Below are 17,685 nucleotides of genomic sequence, written 5' to 3'. Positions count from 1 at the left end.
CTTAAAGGCTTATAATCTTTCAAAATGTTTATATTAGTATTCTTTCAATTAATTTTAACCTCAAATAAAATGATATGTTCCATTCACTCTTTCAGAAAATAAGCAAAATGTGATTTGTTCCAAAATTGGATTGCAGTCGTAAGGTGTGCAGTGGCCTTGAATGATATAAAGGATTTGTATAGTGCACGTATCCACCTTGTTAGGTGCTCAAGGCGCTCCTATAATATTACTCTGGATAAGCTAGTCAACCTATTCCAGTGCTCACAGCTTTTTGAGGAATTACTTCCTGCTGCTGCCCATTTACCTCACCTGGGTTGAGTGCAGCACAATGTGAGTAAATTTCTGGTAACTTGACCAAGAGAAGAAAAGCCCCGAGTACCATGAAATTACAGTGGAAGTCAACAAGCATTTATGATGGGATTCTGATTCTAAGTCACCTCAAGTAACATGAGACTTTACACAATAGAGGTTGAAAAGATGTGAAATTGATGAGTAACAAATTATTAGTTTTATTTCAGTATATATATAAAATATATTAAAAAATGTAATCATTTGCATGGTTTACCTATAAAAGTAGGATATTTTTTTACATTCTTTATGCTCAAAATGGTGCATTTTGTAACATCGACATAACAGAAAGAAGTCCCAGGCCCTGTATCACAAATCTTAGTGATTGACCATTGGCTGATTTTTAGTCTTGCAAAGAGCTACAACTGATCCAATCAATCTCAACTGTATAGAAACCCATCCATGCCATAATTTTTTTCTACAGGAAATTGTGCATTGCACAATCTCCTTAGTAAACAAAGAGTATCACACTGAATCTTTGAGAGAATTATGAATGTATGAATATACATTATATCTAGAAAATATTTTGAACAAATTTTCATTTTAGATGTTGACGTTGCTGGCTGTCCATATTTGTGTTTGAACGGATTAATCGCAACTTTTTGTAAGATGGGGCCCAGATCATCTATGTAATACAGCTCCAGAATAAATGTTCATAAAAGCTACAAACAATATTAGTATTTGAATTGGCCACACAAGTCACCTGATAAGGGCATCTCCAGGGCCCCAAGACACAAAGATTTGAGATTAATCACTTTAATGGCCTATCAATATCATGCGCATTTTGCCCAGTACACCGACTAGGAACCAATCAGAATTATTTCCTCTGCCTAAGTGGACCTTTCATAAGTCGTATAATTGCCCAAGTTGAAGCAATTTTTGACTAGATTATTCAAAACATGTGCTATATACCTCCTTTAAGTTGAATTTTGCTCAAGTCGGACAGATATCTTTGGTCCCAAGAGATTCGACTGAGGCAGAGTTAACTGTATTGTTTTTCATATAAGCGATGAATCACTAAACTTTGTGTTATGGGGGCCTGATGTCAGAGTCATGTCTTTCTTAATGGAAACCTGCAAGGAAAACCTTACATTTTTATCATTGTAAAAACAATAGGGAATTCATTTAAAACAGATGTGAAAGACGCTTGCTTTCTTTATAGCAGGATACTTGCTCATTAACCCTAAAAAGACTGGGGGGGGGCCTTTTAGGCCCCCCCTGTACATAAATCGCGATAACTTTTTTGCGCATGAAGCGTTCGCGCCGCCATTTCATGACTTTTTTCTCTCGAGTTTTGCGCAACTTTTGATACCAAATTTGTATACCCCCATGCCGCGGTTACGGAGTTACGTAACATTTTCGTATCACATGTCACGTAAGAAATTGAAATTTGTATTCGTTTGTGTGTAAAGTGTATGGTATTTGAATGAATGTTATACACATTGTTTTCTAACTACATTTTTGTCTCACCTGCGAAGCAAAGTGAGACTATAGGCGCCGCTTTTCCGACGGCGACGGCGGCGGCGACGGCGGCGGCGGCGGCGTCAACATCAAATCTTAACCTGAGGTTAAGTTTTTGAAATGATGTCATAACTTAGAAAGTATATGGACCTAGTTAATAAAACTTGGCCATAAGGTTAATCAAGTATTACTGAACATCCTATTAGAGTTTCATGTCACATGACCAAGGTCAAAGGTCATTTAGGGTCAATGAACTTAGACCATGTTGGAGGAATCAACATCGAAATCTTAACCTGAGGTTAAGTTTTTGAAATGTCATCATAACTTAGAAAATATATGGACCTAGTTCATGAAACTTGGACATAAGGTTAATCAAGTATCACTGAACATCCTGCATGAGTTTCACGTCACATGACCAAGGTCAAAGGTCATTTAGGGTCAATGAACTTTGGCCGAATTGGGGATATCTGTTGAATTCCCATCATAACTTTGAAAGTTTATGGATCTGATTCATGAAACTTGGACATGATAGTAATCAAGCATCACTGAAAATTTTGTGCAAGTTTCAGGTCTCATGATTAAGGTCAAAGGTCATTTTGGGTCAATGAACTTTGGCCGAATCGGGGGTATCTGTTGAATTACCATCATAACTTTGAAAGTTTATTGGTCTAGTTCATTAAACTTGGACATTAGAGTAATCAAGTATCACTGAACATCCTGTGCACGTTTCAGGTCACATGACCAAGGTCAAAGGTCAATGAACTTTGGCCGAATTGGGTGTATCTGTTGAATTACCATCATAACTTTGAAAGTTTATGGATCTGATTCATGAAACTTGTACATAAGAGTAATCAAGTATCACTGAACATCCTGTTCGAGTTTCAGGTCACATGATCAAGGTCAAAGGTCATGTAAGGTCAATGAACTTTGGCCATGTTGGGGTTTTTTGTTGAATAACCATCATATCTCTGTAAGTTTATTGGTCTAGTTCATAAAAAGTGGACATAAGAGTAACCATGTATCACTGAACATCTTGTGCGAGTTAGAGTAGTATTCAAAGTCAGCACTGCTGCTATATTGAACCGCGTGATGCAGGTGAGACGGCCAGAGGCATTCCACTTGTTATTTGTTTCTTTCTATATTATGTCACTTGTGAATTCAAGTAGCAGTTCTAGGATATGAAAATAATGAAAAACATTGCATAAAAAAATAAAGAAATACATAAGAAATGCAAAATAAAGAAATACATAAGAAATTAAAATCAAAGAAAAACATAAGAAAAGTAGTGCAAAATACCAGAATCGCTTGCACAACTATATTCTTGGGTGCAGGAAACACTGAATAGACAAGTAATGTCACACTTTAGTTGATTATGCTATAATTGATATTGAATAAGTTATATATTACACAAACCCAAAATATATCTAGAATACTCAAGAATTTGCAAACAGGAATTTATGGACCGCAATAGGTACCAAAATATGAAAAATTCAATTTTTTGATAAAAATTTGCATATTCGCATAATTATGAATATAATTTGCATAAATTATGTGATATCTCCTATGCTTTGTTTTCACCAGCTAGTGTACATGTAACACATCACTTGTGTATCTTCCAAGATTGCTTTGTCTCATTGCAAGAGAGTGTAATGCAATAAAACATGCCAATTATTGTATTTCTCTACATAACGCATGCGGAGTACTTATTTGCATATTTAGTAATTACTAATTTGCATAAGCATATCTAATAATTCAAGCATGAAACAACACAATTCCATGATAAACAACCTCTTCTTACAGCTGAAAACCTTGAAACAGGAATTTATGGACCGCAATAGGTACCAAAGTATGAAAAATTCAATTTTTTGATAAAAATTTGCATATTCGCATAATTAATTATGCATATATTAAAAAATACAATGAATATCAGTATTTTGACTGTTTTCTTTTAGAGGACATGACAAAGGATGTGTGTGCCAAATTTGGTTGCGATCGGACGACCAACGGCCGAGATCTTAGGGGGGGGCCCAAAAGGCCCCCCCCCCCCAGTTTTTCTAGCCTCCAAAATAGCCCAGTCTTTTTAGGGTTAAGACATTGAACAAACTGGCTTTATCAAGGTTTTATGAATATGACGAGTGGAAAGTGATTCGTTTTTCAAGTTAGGCAAAACAATGGGGAAAACGCGGTATGATGTGCAACATGGGAGCCACAGATCATTATACAGAGCTGCCAAGTACCGGGGTAGTAAGGATTTTCAGTATTTAGTACTGAAAAATAAGAATACTACTGATGGTTTCATGCAAAATACTGATTTCTAAAGTTTCCGTTTTATGTGTTGTCTTATGTTATTTCATTGAAAATACTGATGTCATCATCAAAATATTGATTTTCAGCTTTAAAAATACTGACATTTTCTTTTTCAGGTTGGCAGCTCTGTTATGAGATATTAATCTAGGAACAAATATTTCAGGAAAATGTATACAGTATTCACTGCACACTTGTTATTTAAGCTATTGCAATTGACTTGGTTTGAGAAACGCATTTGGCTTGCCATACTACAAACATTCATCAGGTCATGCCTTACTTTAGGAACAACTTTATATAAAGGCCTGGTCACACCGCCCAAGCATTGTTGGAGTGGTCATGGAGCTGAAGGGAAAGAGAGTCGAATTTCGCTCACAAAATTGGGGTAAAAAATCAACAACAACAAAAAAAACAATCAAAATCGAAAATGGTGAACAGTAGCGAACGGTGATGATTTTTTCTCTCCGCTCCACGACCGCTCCAACAACGCTCGGGCGGTGTGACCAGACCTTAATAGCCTCCTGGTTATGCATCATGAATTCAAACACTACAACATTGTTTAAATTTGTAGAATGTTGGACAATAAAATATATCAGTAAAATATATTAAATTTGTATACTGTTCATGATTATGTACATTTTAAGAGATAGTATCGGGAGTGTATCAAGTACAGATCCATTCGAGCTACATGTTATGCCCCCCCCCAAAAAAAATTATATATTATGAGTTTTAGGCTGCGGACAGAAAAAAAATGTTATGTACATGTAGCACCATTGATGAGTTCTATGAAAAAGAGAATGAATTCCCCTGCCAGTGTGTGAATGAAGCAAGAAACTTGGACATACATGTATATGAAGATAAATATAAATCAGATACATATTAATATGTGCAAAATGACTGGTAGAAAAATAAGTAAAGTTTTATTTCAAAACAAAATCCCAAATATGCATGACATTCTCTTGATTGATGGCCTTCTGTGCTACATTTATGCAAGTGCCAACATGCGCTAAATATTTGTGTTGCCGACTTGGATTTTACTTTATGATGTCCGGACTGCTTCCCCCGTTGCAAACAATACTTTCTGCATATCTGTACAATTCAACAATTGTAATAATTAGTTTTCTACTTCTACCCCCTAACGTTAGTACAGAGAATTTAACAAATGGCTATTATTCTTGGGTAATATCTAGAGAATAGTTTTCAGTACAATGTTGCAAAATAAAATCTAGATTCAAAGAGAATATTTAAACAATAATTGTCATTATCATCCCCCAGAATTTAAAAACTCATGGCTTATGATGATATAAAGTTTAAAAGACTTACAAAGTTAATATTTTTGCTCACTTTGACCTCGTGAGTTTGGCTTTAAGTTAATTTAGTTTTAAAGGATATATTCTTATAACCAAATTAATCGGGCATTGCAAGAAAATTTGCAATCCAACCTAGTATTACGAATTCAATTGCAGTTCAATAACACAATTACACATTGTCAGTCCAAAGATTTAAAAAAAGTTTAGCTATCCATTGCAGTTCAAAAGCACATCGCTAGTCAAAAAGAAAAGAAAGTTTGCAATCTATTGTATTTGTAGCTGATTGCAAGGGATGTTTCACAAAGTTATAAACATTGTCATGCTCAAAAGAGAATGACACCCTGGTTACTATAAATGAGAAAGCAGAAAAATAAAAGGTCATACTCATTCCAATGATTAACATAACAAACCAGTCATCCATAATGCATTGTGAAAGCTCTATTACATGTTCTCTCTGAAAAAAAACATCTGAAAGAGAAAATTCAAGTGGAATTACATGAGAAAGTTGTATGTACAGTACAGCATTACAGATCTTGTTCGCATTGCCAATGGGAGGATCTACATGTATATAGCATAGTGACCTCAATATTCAAATGCTCATGATTTTCTTAGTATTTATTCAATCTTCCTCAAACTTTCATTGATCTGTTTCGCTGATATTTCTCTTATACATGAATTCAACTGGTTTCAAGAGTTTCAATCTCCTTCAACCTAAAAAAACACACTTTGAAATTGCACATGGGGTTTGTACTACATAATGTTACCTTCAGAGTGCTGTGTTACTGTACTGCATGATGCATCAAACTGGGAATTGATTGCAGTTCTTTGAAAGTCATAATCAACACTTTGTAACCCCCTTTAAGTTCACATGGCAGTGTGTATTTTATGTGCATACACACTCGATGACTGATGTCCTAAAAAGCACACAAATATATCTTGATCCTTTGTTCTGGGGACATTCCCTTCCTGGGTCCTGTTGCATTAAAGTTACCATTATGGTTACTTTGCCATCCAGTGGTATCTTTTATGGAATCCTTAATTTTGATTGGCTGATGAGCATTGTTACCATGGTAGCTACCATTGGATGGCAACGTTACCATAATGTAGTAACTTTTAATGCAACGGGGCCCAGAACTGAATGACTTATAATCCATTATCTAGAGGAAGACATGTTGGGTTGTACTTATAATCCCCTGCATCTTCTAATACACCCCATGGATGACATCTGAAGGGATCATTCGTGACTGTCTGCCAATCCAACAACTGCTTTTTAAGATTCACAATGAGTTTTTGAAACTTGCCCACATGAGCAAGGTTATTGACCTCTGTGGGGTCAGCCAAAAGGTCAAAGAGCTCCCACTCGGGTCGGTAGTAGTATTCCTTGAGCGTCTTGTACCAGTTCAAGGGTTTGTGATCCCTAGTCCTGTTTAAGATGTCCTGGAATGTGTGCGAGATGAAGAAATCCTGGTCGATGGGAAACGGCATGGCAAAGTTCATATTGTGAATAAGCCTATACTGCGGAGTCCTGATGACACGCTGAGGGTAAAACATGGTGATCTCGTGCAGGTCGTGACTGGACAGACTCACGTTCCATCCCGTAGGTTCCGATGTCAACGCCGGCAGAAGGGACTTCCCTGTCAGTTCAACTGATCCCTTGAAGATCTTATACTTGGGGTACTTGATACCAAAGAAATCCAGGACTGTTGGTGTAATATCCATGAGACTGATAAAAGCATCACTAGTCTGGCCCCATCGATCTTGATGATAAGGGGAAGAGACCATAAAGGGTTCTCTAGACCCACTCTCATATAGGTTGGTACGTCCACTGGTAAATGGTATGCCATTGTCCGACGTGTAGATAACGAGGGTATCGTTCAGGTACCCTGCCGCTTCTAGTTCAGCCATCATCAGACCAACACCTGTTAACCAAATAAAATGACCCCAAAAAGAGATTAGCATTCGCTAAGTATGATGATCTCAAATTGAGGGGCAGCTAGAAATGACCCCAATAGGTTTGGGGAAGACATCAGGCTCCTGTAAGTAATAGAAAGGTTTGTAATCGATTGGAAATAGAGAATGGCTAATCAAGACGATCACTTTTACATGTACATTTTCTTCAAAAAATTATCAGTGACAAATCAGAATTGTCTTCAAATTTGACTGATAGCAATCCCTTATGGTGTATGTAACAGGGACTTGAGGACCAGTTTCTGAATGAATTCTTGCCATTATGGCCTTGCAAATGCCACTCTGTTGTTTTTTCTAGGAAATGATTGCTATTTATACCAGCAAGATCATTATTTTCTGAACATCTAGACTGGTAAACATTTCATTGCCATATATTCCACTTCCAACCTCCTACAAGTTCATAACTCAATTGAAATCAAGTCTGCCATTTTAAAAAACCTGGTGCCACATTTTGCTGGTTTTTGTTGGACAATTTACACCCTTGAAATTTTGACCCATTCACTATGTTTAATGAGAATCATTAATAACAAATATACATTTCTATAGACAATCGCAATAAGAAACCATTACAACAAATTGTGAAGAGACAGAGGCAAAAAAAGAGCTGTAACAAACCTTGATCAAGTCTGCTAACTGTTGTGTACTGCGCAGCAATATCATCCCTGGCTACGGGCGTGTCCTGAACATGGTACGGCACCAGCACATCTTGAGGGTCATATATGGCCGGTTTCCAGTCAGCTATGGTACCCATGTCAGGGTCACCATTGCCAAACTTCTCACAGAACTGACCAAATTCAGGATGCGTATGACCACAGCGATGGGCATCATGGAAACCAATGTACAGAAAGAATGGTCTGGAATATAAGATTGGAGATGAGATGAAAATATGAAGACTTAGGAAACTTTACAGGCAGTTGAACAATAAACCCGACTGGACAAGAACTTACACACCACTAATGGCAATGACACACCAGCAAAACTGACACTAGGGGCCCGTCTTACAAAGAGTTGCAATTGATCCCATCAATCGCAACTATGGAAAGCCAGCAAAGTAAACAAAATGCATGTTTCTTCAAAAATTTTCAAGATGTGAATGTATATCCATAAATTCATTGCATTCTTGACAATTTGGTGTGTTCTCCTTTGTTTACAAAGGACATTTCGCAAATTTCCTTTAGAAAAAATGATGACACTGATGGATTTCCAAAGTTACGATTGATCCATTCAATTGCAACTATGGACAGCCAACAACTAAAATGCAAACTTCTTCAAAATATTTTCTAGATACATGTACATGTATGATGTATATTCATACATTCATCATTCTCTCAAAGATTCAGTTTGATTCTCTTTGTTTACTAAGGAGATTTTGCAAATTTCCTGTAGAAAAAATTATGGTATGGATGGATTTCCATACAATTGAGAATTTGTGATTGATTGGATCAATCGTATCTCTTTGTAAGATGGGGCCCAGACAGACCGATGGTAATTCTTTTTTTCCCACTGAAATACTATCAGTCGGTTTGGGGTCGACTTTGTTGGTGTCAATATAGCATTATAACATTGAAAAATATTTCTATAAGTACCATTGTGTTCCATATACTTTAATGTTGTTGTCTGACTGGTGAAACATGAATTAAGTGAAATTGTAGGTTTTCCAATCAAACTCAAATAATTTCACACATCTCTAAAATTAACCAGAGATGGAGTCAGCATCATCATCTTGAGTACATGCACAAGGTGGAAGATCATGTGTTGGTGTGGTGGGGGTGGTGAATTACATCACATCTAAAATGTAATTTCAACTTGAACCTTAAAGGGGGAGTGAACTGTGTGTGGTCTCTCATTGACTGTGTGTAATGAATACATACATGTAGTCTTAAAATATACATTTTCAGATAACTATTGATACTACAGAGAATAAATTGACCTATAATTGTATTTGTATAGAGAAACTACAATGCTTATACAGGAAAAGTAGTTGCTTTGCTACTTGGGAACATAATTATTGTGGTATAAACATATTGAGTAGTAAATTAGCATTGTATCATTCAAGTGGGTCTATAGTATATTACTAGACTACACTAGCATTATGGGTCAGAAAACTGGTCAGGTATGAGTAGTTGAGGACTCAAGATGGCGCTATCATATCTGCTTTATTTCAAGCACTTTAAAGGCTCACCTCTCATCCTTGTCCTGGAGAAATTCCCTTGCATATTGTTTGATGAGCGTGATGTTCCTACCGACCTGCATGATGGGGTAACCATCCTCTGGAGTCTTAGAATAATCAAATGGGTACACAGATTCTGGACCAACATGCTTCTTTCCAATGATTCCTGTCAATTCATATTAAAAAAATATCTATATACGGAGATATTTCTTTAAAACTGTTTAAAGTTTTAAAGAAATATAATTAATTAACTGTAAGAAGCAAGAAAAAATAAGTTTGCTGTACAATGGCGCTTGCACCCACTGGACACAACAGGTGCCTGATTGGTGCACTCTGTGAATGGCACAAAGAAATTAGGCCTACCAAAATTATTCATGAAGTATTGATTGTTTGGTGATACTGCTTGAATTTCTCAAGTGAAAGTAATAGGCAATTTCATGTTTGACCTAAAAGTTTGCAAATGTGATTACATCAGAAGCAGGAATTGTGATTTTGAATTCTGGGATTAGTAAGTGCCTTTTAATGTGCCAGACTTTTATCCATGATTAAATACTTTACATACATGAAGGTTCTCTTAAACTGAACTTACATTTATATACATAAAAAAGTGTGATATTTATTCAGATTTCAATCTGGTCCTGAGAAAACTTGGTCAATTCTCCTACCGAGTCTCTGATAATCCATTTTACATGGGCAGATCAGCAGGATTAGACACAGTAGTGATAAAGGACTGACTGCTTTTCAAAAAGAAAGAAAATGAACCCTGAACTGGTGATGTGTCCAACCAAGCAAGATTCATCACTACATTATCCTCTTAACTCTCGAACAATCAACTATTGTTTGAATCTCTGAAAAACCTCTGCTCATCAATGCACATCTTCATGACTTCAAATCCCTTTCTCAATGGCAAATTACAATGGAATAAACCAACAGTTATCTTATGGCCAAATCCACGTAAAAGTCTCTGGGATTCTGAACCATACAGTTGTGCTCAAAAGTTAGGGAACCCCACCACAAAATGTGGTCCTTCAAGCATCAAGCCCAGTGTTGTCTGTAGACACACAATGTTTATGGAAGTATTGAATGTGATATTTTATCACCCCACTGCCCAATTAAATATCTAGAAGATGGCAGAACTTGGAACACTTTAAATATGTTCATTTTCTGGTGGGGTTCACTCACTTTTGATAACCACTGTATGCAGTTGCTGAAGTTAGTTTCGAGGATAACATTTATACATCAAAAGCTTTCATGACTTTCTGGTGTAGGCATCTTATAATACAAAATTTAATTTCAACCATCAGGTAATGCATAGCTACAAAATTGTTGCGCTATGGGCGCTCAGTTTCCCCATAATGTATTCAACATTAAGTACCAAATGCAGATATATGAATTGACAATTTCAAGGTATGTAAGTATTTGAAATATGTTAACTTTCGCAGACTTGTTCATTCTATGATATCCCAAATACCTACAATGTTTTTTTTTATAAAATTTGGTCTCTCGGCGACAGGGAGCACTGGAATTGGCCCCCTCCCCTGGTCGAGATATGACCTAAATAACCATGATCATTAATTTATTAAAAATAGAGATTTTTTATAACATGAATCAATCCCTTTGATTTAGGAATTTTCATGAGCAATTTAAATATGGTGAGAAATTTAGGGCCAGCAGGAAGGTGACTTCAGTACATGTAGGAGCTCCTAACTCCAAAATTTTGTTTTCTTAAATCCTCACATAAAATGTTACTAGTTATTCCTACTCTATTTCATGCAATTTTTCTCTATTATTCAGCAGAAAGACCTTCAGAACATGCTTACTTTTATATGGGGATTTTAAATATTTTTTACATGTAGACACTTTTTTCCTGATACTGATAGGTGCAATATTTTAATATTTTTCATTTAGTGGCCTTATACAGAATATATTCTATTGTTTTCAAAGCATAATGATGACTTTTGACATTCCAACGACAATATCATAGGTATCTCAATGGCCAACTATAAAATGAAAACAACTAAAAAACTTCAAATATGCTTGTTGTCCTAATAATTTTTTGCCACCACTGTATACAAGGCAAAAGCGATTTTGTGTCTCGCCCACGTATGAAAATAACCAGAAATATCGTGATTTGCGAGGGCATGCAACAGAATTGTATCGAAACTTCATTGTAATATGACTGGGATGGAATAACACCTGCCTTAAGAGCCTTGCACGTAATTTTAATGTTGACCTGAAAATGACCTTTGACCTTATCATGTGACCTCCGACTGCAGCATAACCTGTAGGTCCCCCAAGTCCATCTACCATCCAAGTTTGGTTGAAAAGCACCTCACGGTTGCGGAGTTAGGTAAGGTTGACCTGAAAATGACCTTTGACCTTATCGTGTGACCTCCGACTGCAGCATAACATGCAGGTCCCCCAAGTCCATCTACCATCCAAGTTTCGTTGAAAAGCACCTTACGGTTGCGGAGTTAGGTAAGGTTGACCTGAAAATGACCTTTGACCTTATCGTGTGACCTCCGACTGCAGCATAACATGCAGGTCCCCCAAGTCCATCTACCATCCAAGTTTCGTTGAAAAGCACCTTACGGTTGCGGAGTTAGGTAAGGTTGACCTGAAAATGACCTTTGACCTTATCGTGTGACCTCCGACTGCAGCATAACCTGCAGGTTCCCCAAGTCCATCTACCATCCAAGTTTGGTTGAAAAGCACCTTACGGTTGCAGAGTTAGGTAAGGTTGACCTGAAAATGACCTTTGACCTTATTGTGTGACCTCCGACTGCAGCATAACATGCAGGTCCCCCAAGTCCATCCACCATCCAAGTTTGGTTGAAAAGTGACTTACGGTTGCAGAGTTAGGTGTCATAAGAGAGTCTTGCATGTAAACTTTAACGTTGACCTGAAAATGACCTTTGACCTTATGATGTGACCTCCAACTGCAGCATAACATGCAGGTCCCCCAAGTCCACCTACCATCCAAGTTTGGTTGAAAAGCGACCTACGGTTGCGGAGTTAGGTGTCATAAGAGAGTCTTGCATGTATTAACGTTGACCTGAAGAGTCTTGCATGTAAACTTTAACGTTGACCTGAAAATGACCTTTGACCTTACCATGTGACCTCCAACTGCAGCATAACATGCAGGTCCCCCAAGTCCATCTACCATCCAAGTTTGGTTGAAAAGCGACTTACGGTTGAGGAGTTATGTGTCATTAGATTTGTGACGGACGGACGACATTTGGATCCCTAAGTCTCGCCTTCACCTCTGGTGGGCGAGACAATAAAAAAGAAAGAAAAATGGACCCCAACACATAATATGTTCAATATATATATGGCATCAATGGAAACTCATGGTAAACATAATTAACAGCAAATAAACAATGTTCAATGCTGGTTTTGTATTGTAACAAAACCATTTGTACTATCAAAAAACATGCAATGGGGTCTGAAATTATCAATTTTGTCTGAGACAGGTCCAAAAAATCAATATCATGTAATAACCCTTTCAAGAAATTACAAAAGGCATCAACCATGGCCCTATATAAAGTCTACAAAATTTGATGAGTGAAAATGACTCGGGCCAAAAGTAGACCACAAGCGCCAGTCGGGTACAGGTCTCAGAAAGGCGAAATGGAAAACACTGCAAGAGGTGTTAAAGGTCAAAGGTCACAAGTGGAGATGGTTGGATGCAAATTATTGATCACTAATGTGTGCTTCAAGTTCATTCATGGGATTGGCAATACTATAGGGGGAAGAAGCATTGAAATAATCAAACTTGAGCGGTCGATGATAGTCTTGATTTGTGGAGCATTGTGGCCCAGTGGATTAGTCTTCTGACTTTGACACAGAGGGTCGTGGGTTTGAATCCCAGCCATGGCGTAATTTCCTTCAGCAAGAAACTCATCCACATTGTGCTGCACTCAACCCAGGTGAGGTGAATGGGTACCCGGTAGGAAGAAATTCCTTGAATGCTTGAGCGCCTAGGCAACTCAGCTAAAGCCAGGGTAATAATAGCAGTGCCCGCTGGTAGAACAGTTTTCATAACTGAAGTGGCTTCCCTGGGTAAATATACCTATATTATTATTTTAACCTAAGGTCTTGAGTTTGAATCCTACAACAGCAAGAGCATCCTTGAGCAAAAGATAATCTACATTTATTCTATCCAGGTGGGTAACAACTACGATTTGAAAACCAAACCCTGTGACCTCTCAGAGGTCATTTGAGGTCAAATTGTTATAGAATACCTTTACTTTTTTTACATACGAAAGTTGACATGCAAGACTCTTACAACACAAAACTTGGCAACTGCTTGTCCTATGGCAACCAAATTTGAGTGGCAGATTCCCTGAAAATCAAAACTGGCATCCTCTGCCTTCTACAGTCAGGTGATTGGTTTATTAGAAGGGTAATTATGACAAAATATGTCATGTAAGAACCACTGGAAGAATTACTGATAATTATTAACTAAGAGAACATTGGCTGCCAAATCATTACCTGTACGCACTCCTGCTTTGCCGAGAAGCAGAGGCAAGCTTCTCACTTCGTCAAAGGACTGAAAATGATGATAGCCATTGAGTAGCCCGTACATTCCATTCTGATGCTGTGGTAGTCCTGTCATGATGACAGACCGACTAGGTGAACAGCTGCTGACAGAGGTATAGGCATGGTTAAACACAAGACTTCTTTTTCCTAGGGCATCCAGGTGAGGTGTATTGATGACAGTATTGTTGTAAACTCCCATCTCAAATCCACCATCATCCGCTGAAAGTAAAAGCACAAATGATGGAGATTCACAATATGTAATGATAAATTCTACGCCATTTAGTGATGGCAAATCATTTGCAAAAATTACATTACAACTAAAAGAGAGTTAGTTACCAAAGCAAAGTAAGATCTTTCTAAACTTTGATTCTAAAAACGTTTTTGAAAGACAAACAAACAACTTTGTTCATTTCAATAAGGCACTGTAACACAGCAATAAACCCATTTTTTCTCAATAGGACATTAGCCTAGAATCTACCCCAAATTAAGTTGTCAGTAGTACATCACTAGAGGTGCTTAAACTAAATATATATTGGATTTATTGCAATAAAAACTATCAAAATATAATCACAAGCAGTCAAACACTGAAATAAGTGAAAGTTTACATTTACAAATAGAAACAACAAAATATAAAGTAAACATAATAAATTAAATACAATACAAATTCATACAGATGAAAAAGAAATGTCTCATAGGTAAATACCAAAGGCCATAACATAATTACTACAAAGAAGAAAAAGGGGGAATGAAAGATTAGGAAGAAAGAGGAGAGAGAAGAGGAAAGATATGAAAGAAATAGGGATAAGACAAAAGAGAAGGGAAAGCAAGAGGTGGAAATTGGAAAGAGAATAAGAGGCAACCTTAAGAATAAAAAAAAATCATTATACAATACAAGACATTTAACAATGATCACTAACATGTAAATAAAGTAGTAATTGAATCGAATCGAGCACAAAAAAAGGGAACAGTAGAGCTGAGGACATAGACTCCTGGAAGAAGTCCAAGCACTATGTTGATATTGCACATGAGATTAAATGCAAACCATCTAAATTCAAAATACATTAGCTTAAAGCAAAGGTCATAGAGAGCCATACATGTACATTTCAACTATAAACCTCATCTATAGTATACCCTCTCCTACTCCAATGCATTATACCATGGACCTACTACTCTAGGTCCATGATTATACCTACACCTACATAAGGCCGGGGGGGGGGGGGGGTACTCTGTATATTGTGGACAGTGTGTATGTACCGCGGAGGGGACGGTCCCCCTTTTTACACTTGATTTTCCATTCCAGGGCCCACTGTTTTCCCCTTGGTGCCAAATAAAACTCGTTCTGAGGCATGAAGATTTGTTTTCATCAGACTGCTCTTGCTCTCATTTCTTTAGTTTTGCATCAATTACATTCACGCTTTGTACATACATGTATGACCCTTCGGCAATCAATACCTCATGTATGTCATCGAGGACGATGGGTCAGAGGTCATCTGGGGTCAAAAGGTCAACTTGCTCTCATAATTTCATTATTTCTACATCAATTACGTTCACACTTGGTATAAATGATCCTTGGGTAATACCACATGTATGTCCATAAGGACGATGGGTCAGAGGTCATGTAGGGGTCAAAAGGTCAACTTGCTCCCATTTCTTTATTTCTTCATCAATTATGTTAACACTTGGTACAAACGATATGTGGATATTACCACATATTTTCTTGAGAATGATAAGGTCAAAGGTCATCTAGGGTGCAAAATATTATTTTGCATATTTTATTGATTGCAAAATTGGGCAAGACTCATAGTTTGTGAACCATCCTGTTTTATGAGAAAAATATTATCAGGAGAGATCAAAACAATAAATCAGTAGAATACCTAGCACAGTCTAGGCCTATAATGAGCATTTGTAAAATAAATTTACAGTATTTGTCATGATATTGATCACTGTCGAGGCCAAGGCCAGCTTGGTTTTAACTGGCATGTTTTGTTTCTTTTGCCACAGCTGAAAGCAGTATCATAACACTCTTTTAATATCCTTTATTATTCTAAATCTGACAAAGATTTGCCAACAACGAAACCAAATACCACGGCAATGTGATCAGCCAAGTGCCTGGGTACCCAAGTTGGTACAATGTTGAGGCCATCTATTTATACAAGATCCTAGAGGATTACAAGAATGGTGGCCAGAGCACTTTTTTATGCTAAATAAATCTCTTTTCATATAAATGTTTTCTATGATTATGCTTTATTTCGTCTATCACGTTTTTATTAAAATAAATCAAATTGCATCTCCCTCTTGACAGTCTTCATTGCTTTATTTCGTCAGGTATAAAGAATGTCTGTATATACTTCGCGAGATCCAAGTCCCCCCTCTAAAATAAAATGTCAGCAATTAACCCGTTGATATTCATCTACCCCTCATTTCCCGTCTCTTCAAAACCACTCTGCCACTTTAAGACAGTTTCCTAGAGATGATAAATGAATATTTTCAATAATAACAATCATTAAAATTTATGAAAAATCACATTAAAAACACTATTTAACTGTCTAATTACTCCTAGTGATCCGAGTCCCCTTCCCGTGTGAAGACTGTCCAATTTCTCATGAGGGACTTGGATCACTAGTAGGAGTACTATACTCGTGATCCAAGTCCCCTCTCCTAAAAATACAAAACGGCAATTAACCCGTTGATGTTCATCTACCCCTCATTTCCCTCCTCTTCGAAACCACTCAGCCACTTTTATTTAGAGTGTTTCCTAGAGATGATAAATGAATATTTTCGATAATAAGAATCATTAAAATCAATTAAAATCACATCAAAAACGCTATTTAACTGTCGCATACAGTTTGAGCTGAGCTCATGAAATTTGGCTTGGCTGTACACCCGTCACTCACCGTAGTCCGTATGTGGTTTTGTGGTGTGCATGCGTGCCGAGGTGCCGGGCTAAAAAAAAGGGGAATTCCCTGCACCTGCTCAGCACGACTCCCACCATGATTAAGATCAATCAACTTTTCTCCATTTCTTATCGTAAAACATGCTTACCAACAAGGACCATGACATTTCTTCCAAATGTTACGTCATTTTGTAGCAATAGTAATAGTAAGAACATCTGTGCCACCAAAGAATACATGATGACTCCCAGAGAATTCACTTGATCATTCAGTCCAATAATTAATCTGATCGACGTCGGTCAGGCTGTGTATGGTCGATCAGCCGAAGCTGCACTGTGTAGCGCTATATATGGCTCCAACACCCAGGCTAGCGCTAGTGTGTGACATGGGGGGGGGGCGGGGGCTCAAAGGTTAAAGCGATCTTATTGTTTGTGAGGTCTCCAACAAAAACAATGTGTGTGTGTGTGTGTGTGTGTATTTTAGTTTTGTCAGACGTGGGGCGGGGGGGGGAGTGGTGTTTTAACCATTTTTATAACTGATTTCATTGTTTCTCCTTTAAGTTATATATGATTTATGCTTGTATTAATTTAGTGAAAAAAGTCAAAATAAATTTATGAAATGTAAAATATTATTTTATGTGTTTCGAAATGTTAAATTGAAATGTTATATTTTTGTTCATGGAATCAGAATA

General features: G+C 37.2%; 1 protein-coding gene across 1 annotated transcript; it reads right to left on the bottom strand.

Moving 5' to 3' along the window:
• Window positions 1-5,017: 5,017 nt before the first annotated feature.
• On the bottom strand, window positions 5,018-17,280 carry LOC121422766 (N-sulphoglucosamine sulphohydrolase-like). Its single transcript, XM_041617947.1, has 5 exons — window positions 17,146-17,280; window positions 14,056-14,322; window positions 9,574-9,727; window positions 8,007-8,245; window positions 5,018-7,342 (listed from the first exon to the last, which is right to left on the bottom strand). Exons 1-5 carry the CDS (start codon window positions 17,231-17,233, stop codon window positions 6,567-6,569), a joined length of 1,524 nt encoding a protein of 507 aa, XP_041473881.1. The 5' UTR covers window positions 17,234-17,280; the 3' UTR covers window positions 5,018-6,566.
• Between the last annotated feature and the right edge of the window lie 405 nt (window positions 17,281-17,685).

This window comes from Lytechinus variegatus, chromosome 10 (genome assembly GCF_018143015.1).
Source record: "Lytechinus variegatus isolate NC3 chromosome 10, Lvar_3.0, whole genome shotgun sequence".
NCBI lineage: Eukaryota > Metazoa > Echinodermata > Echinoidea > Temnopleuroida > Toxopneustidae > Lytechinus > Lytechinus variegatus.
This window is presented reverse-complemented; position numbering and strand designations above follow the sequence as displayed.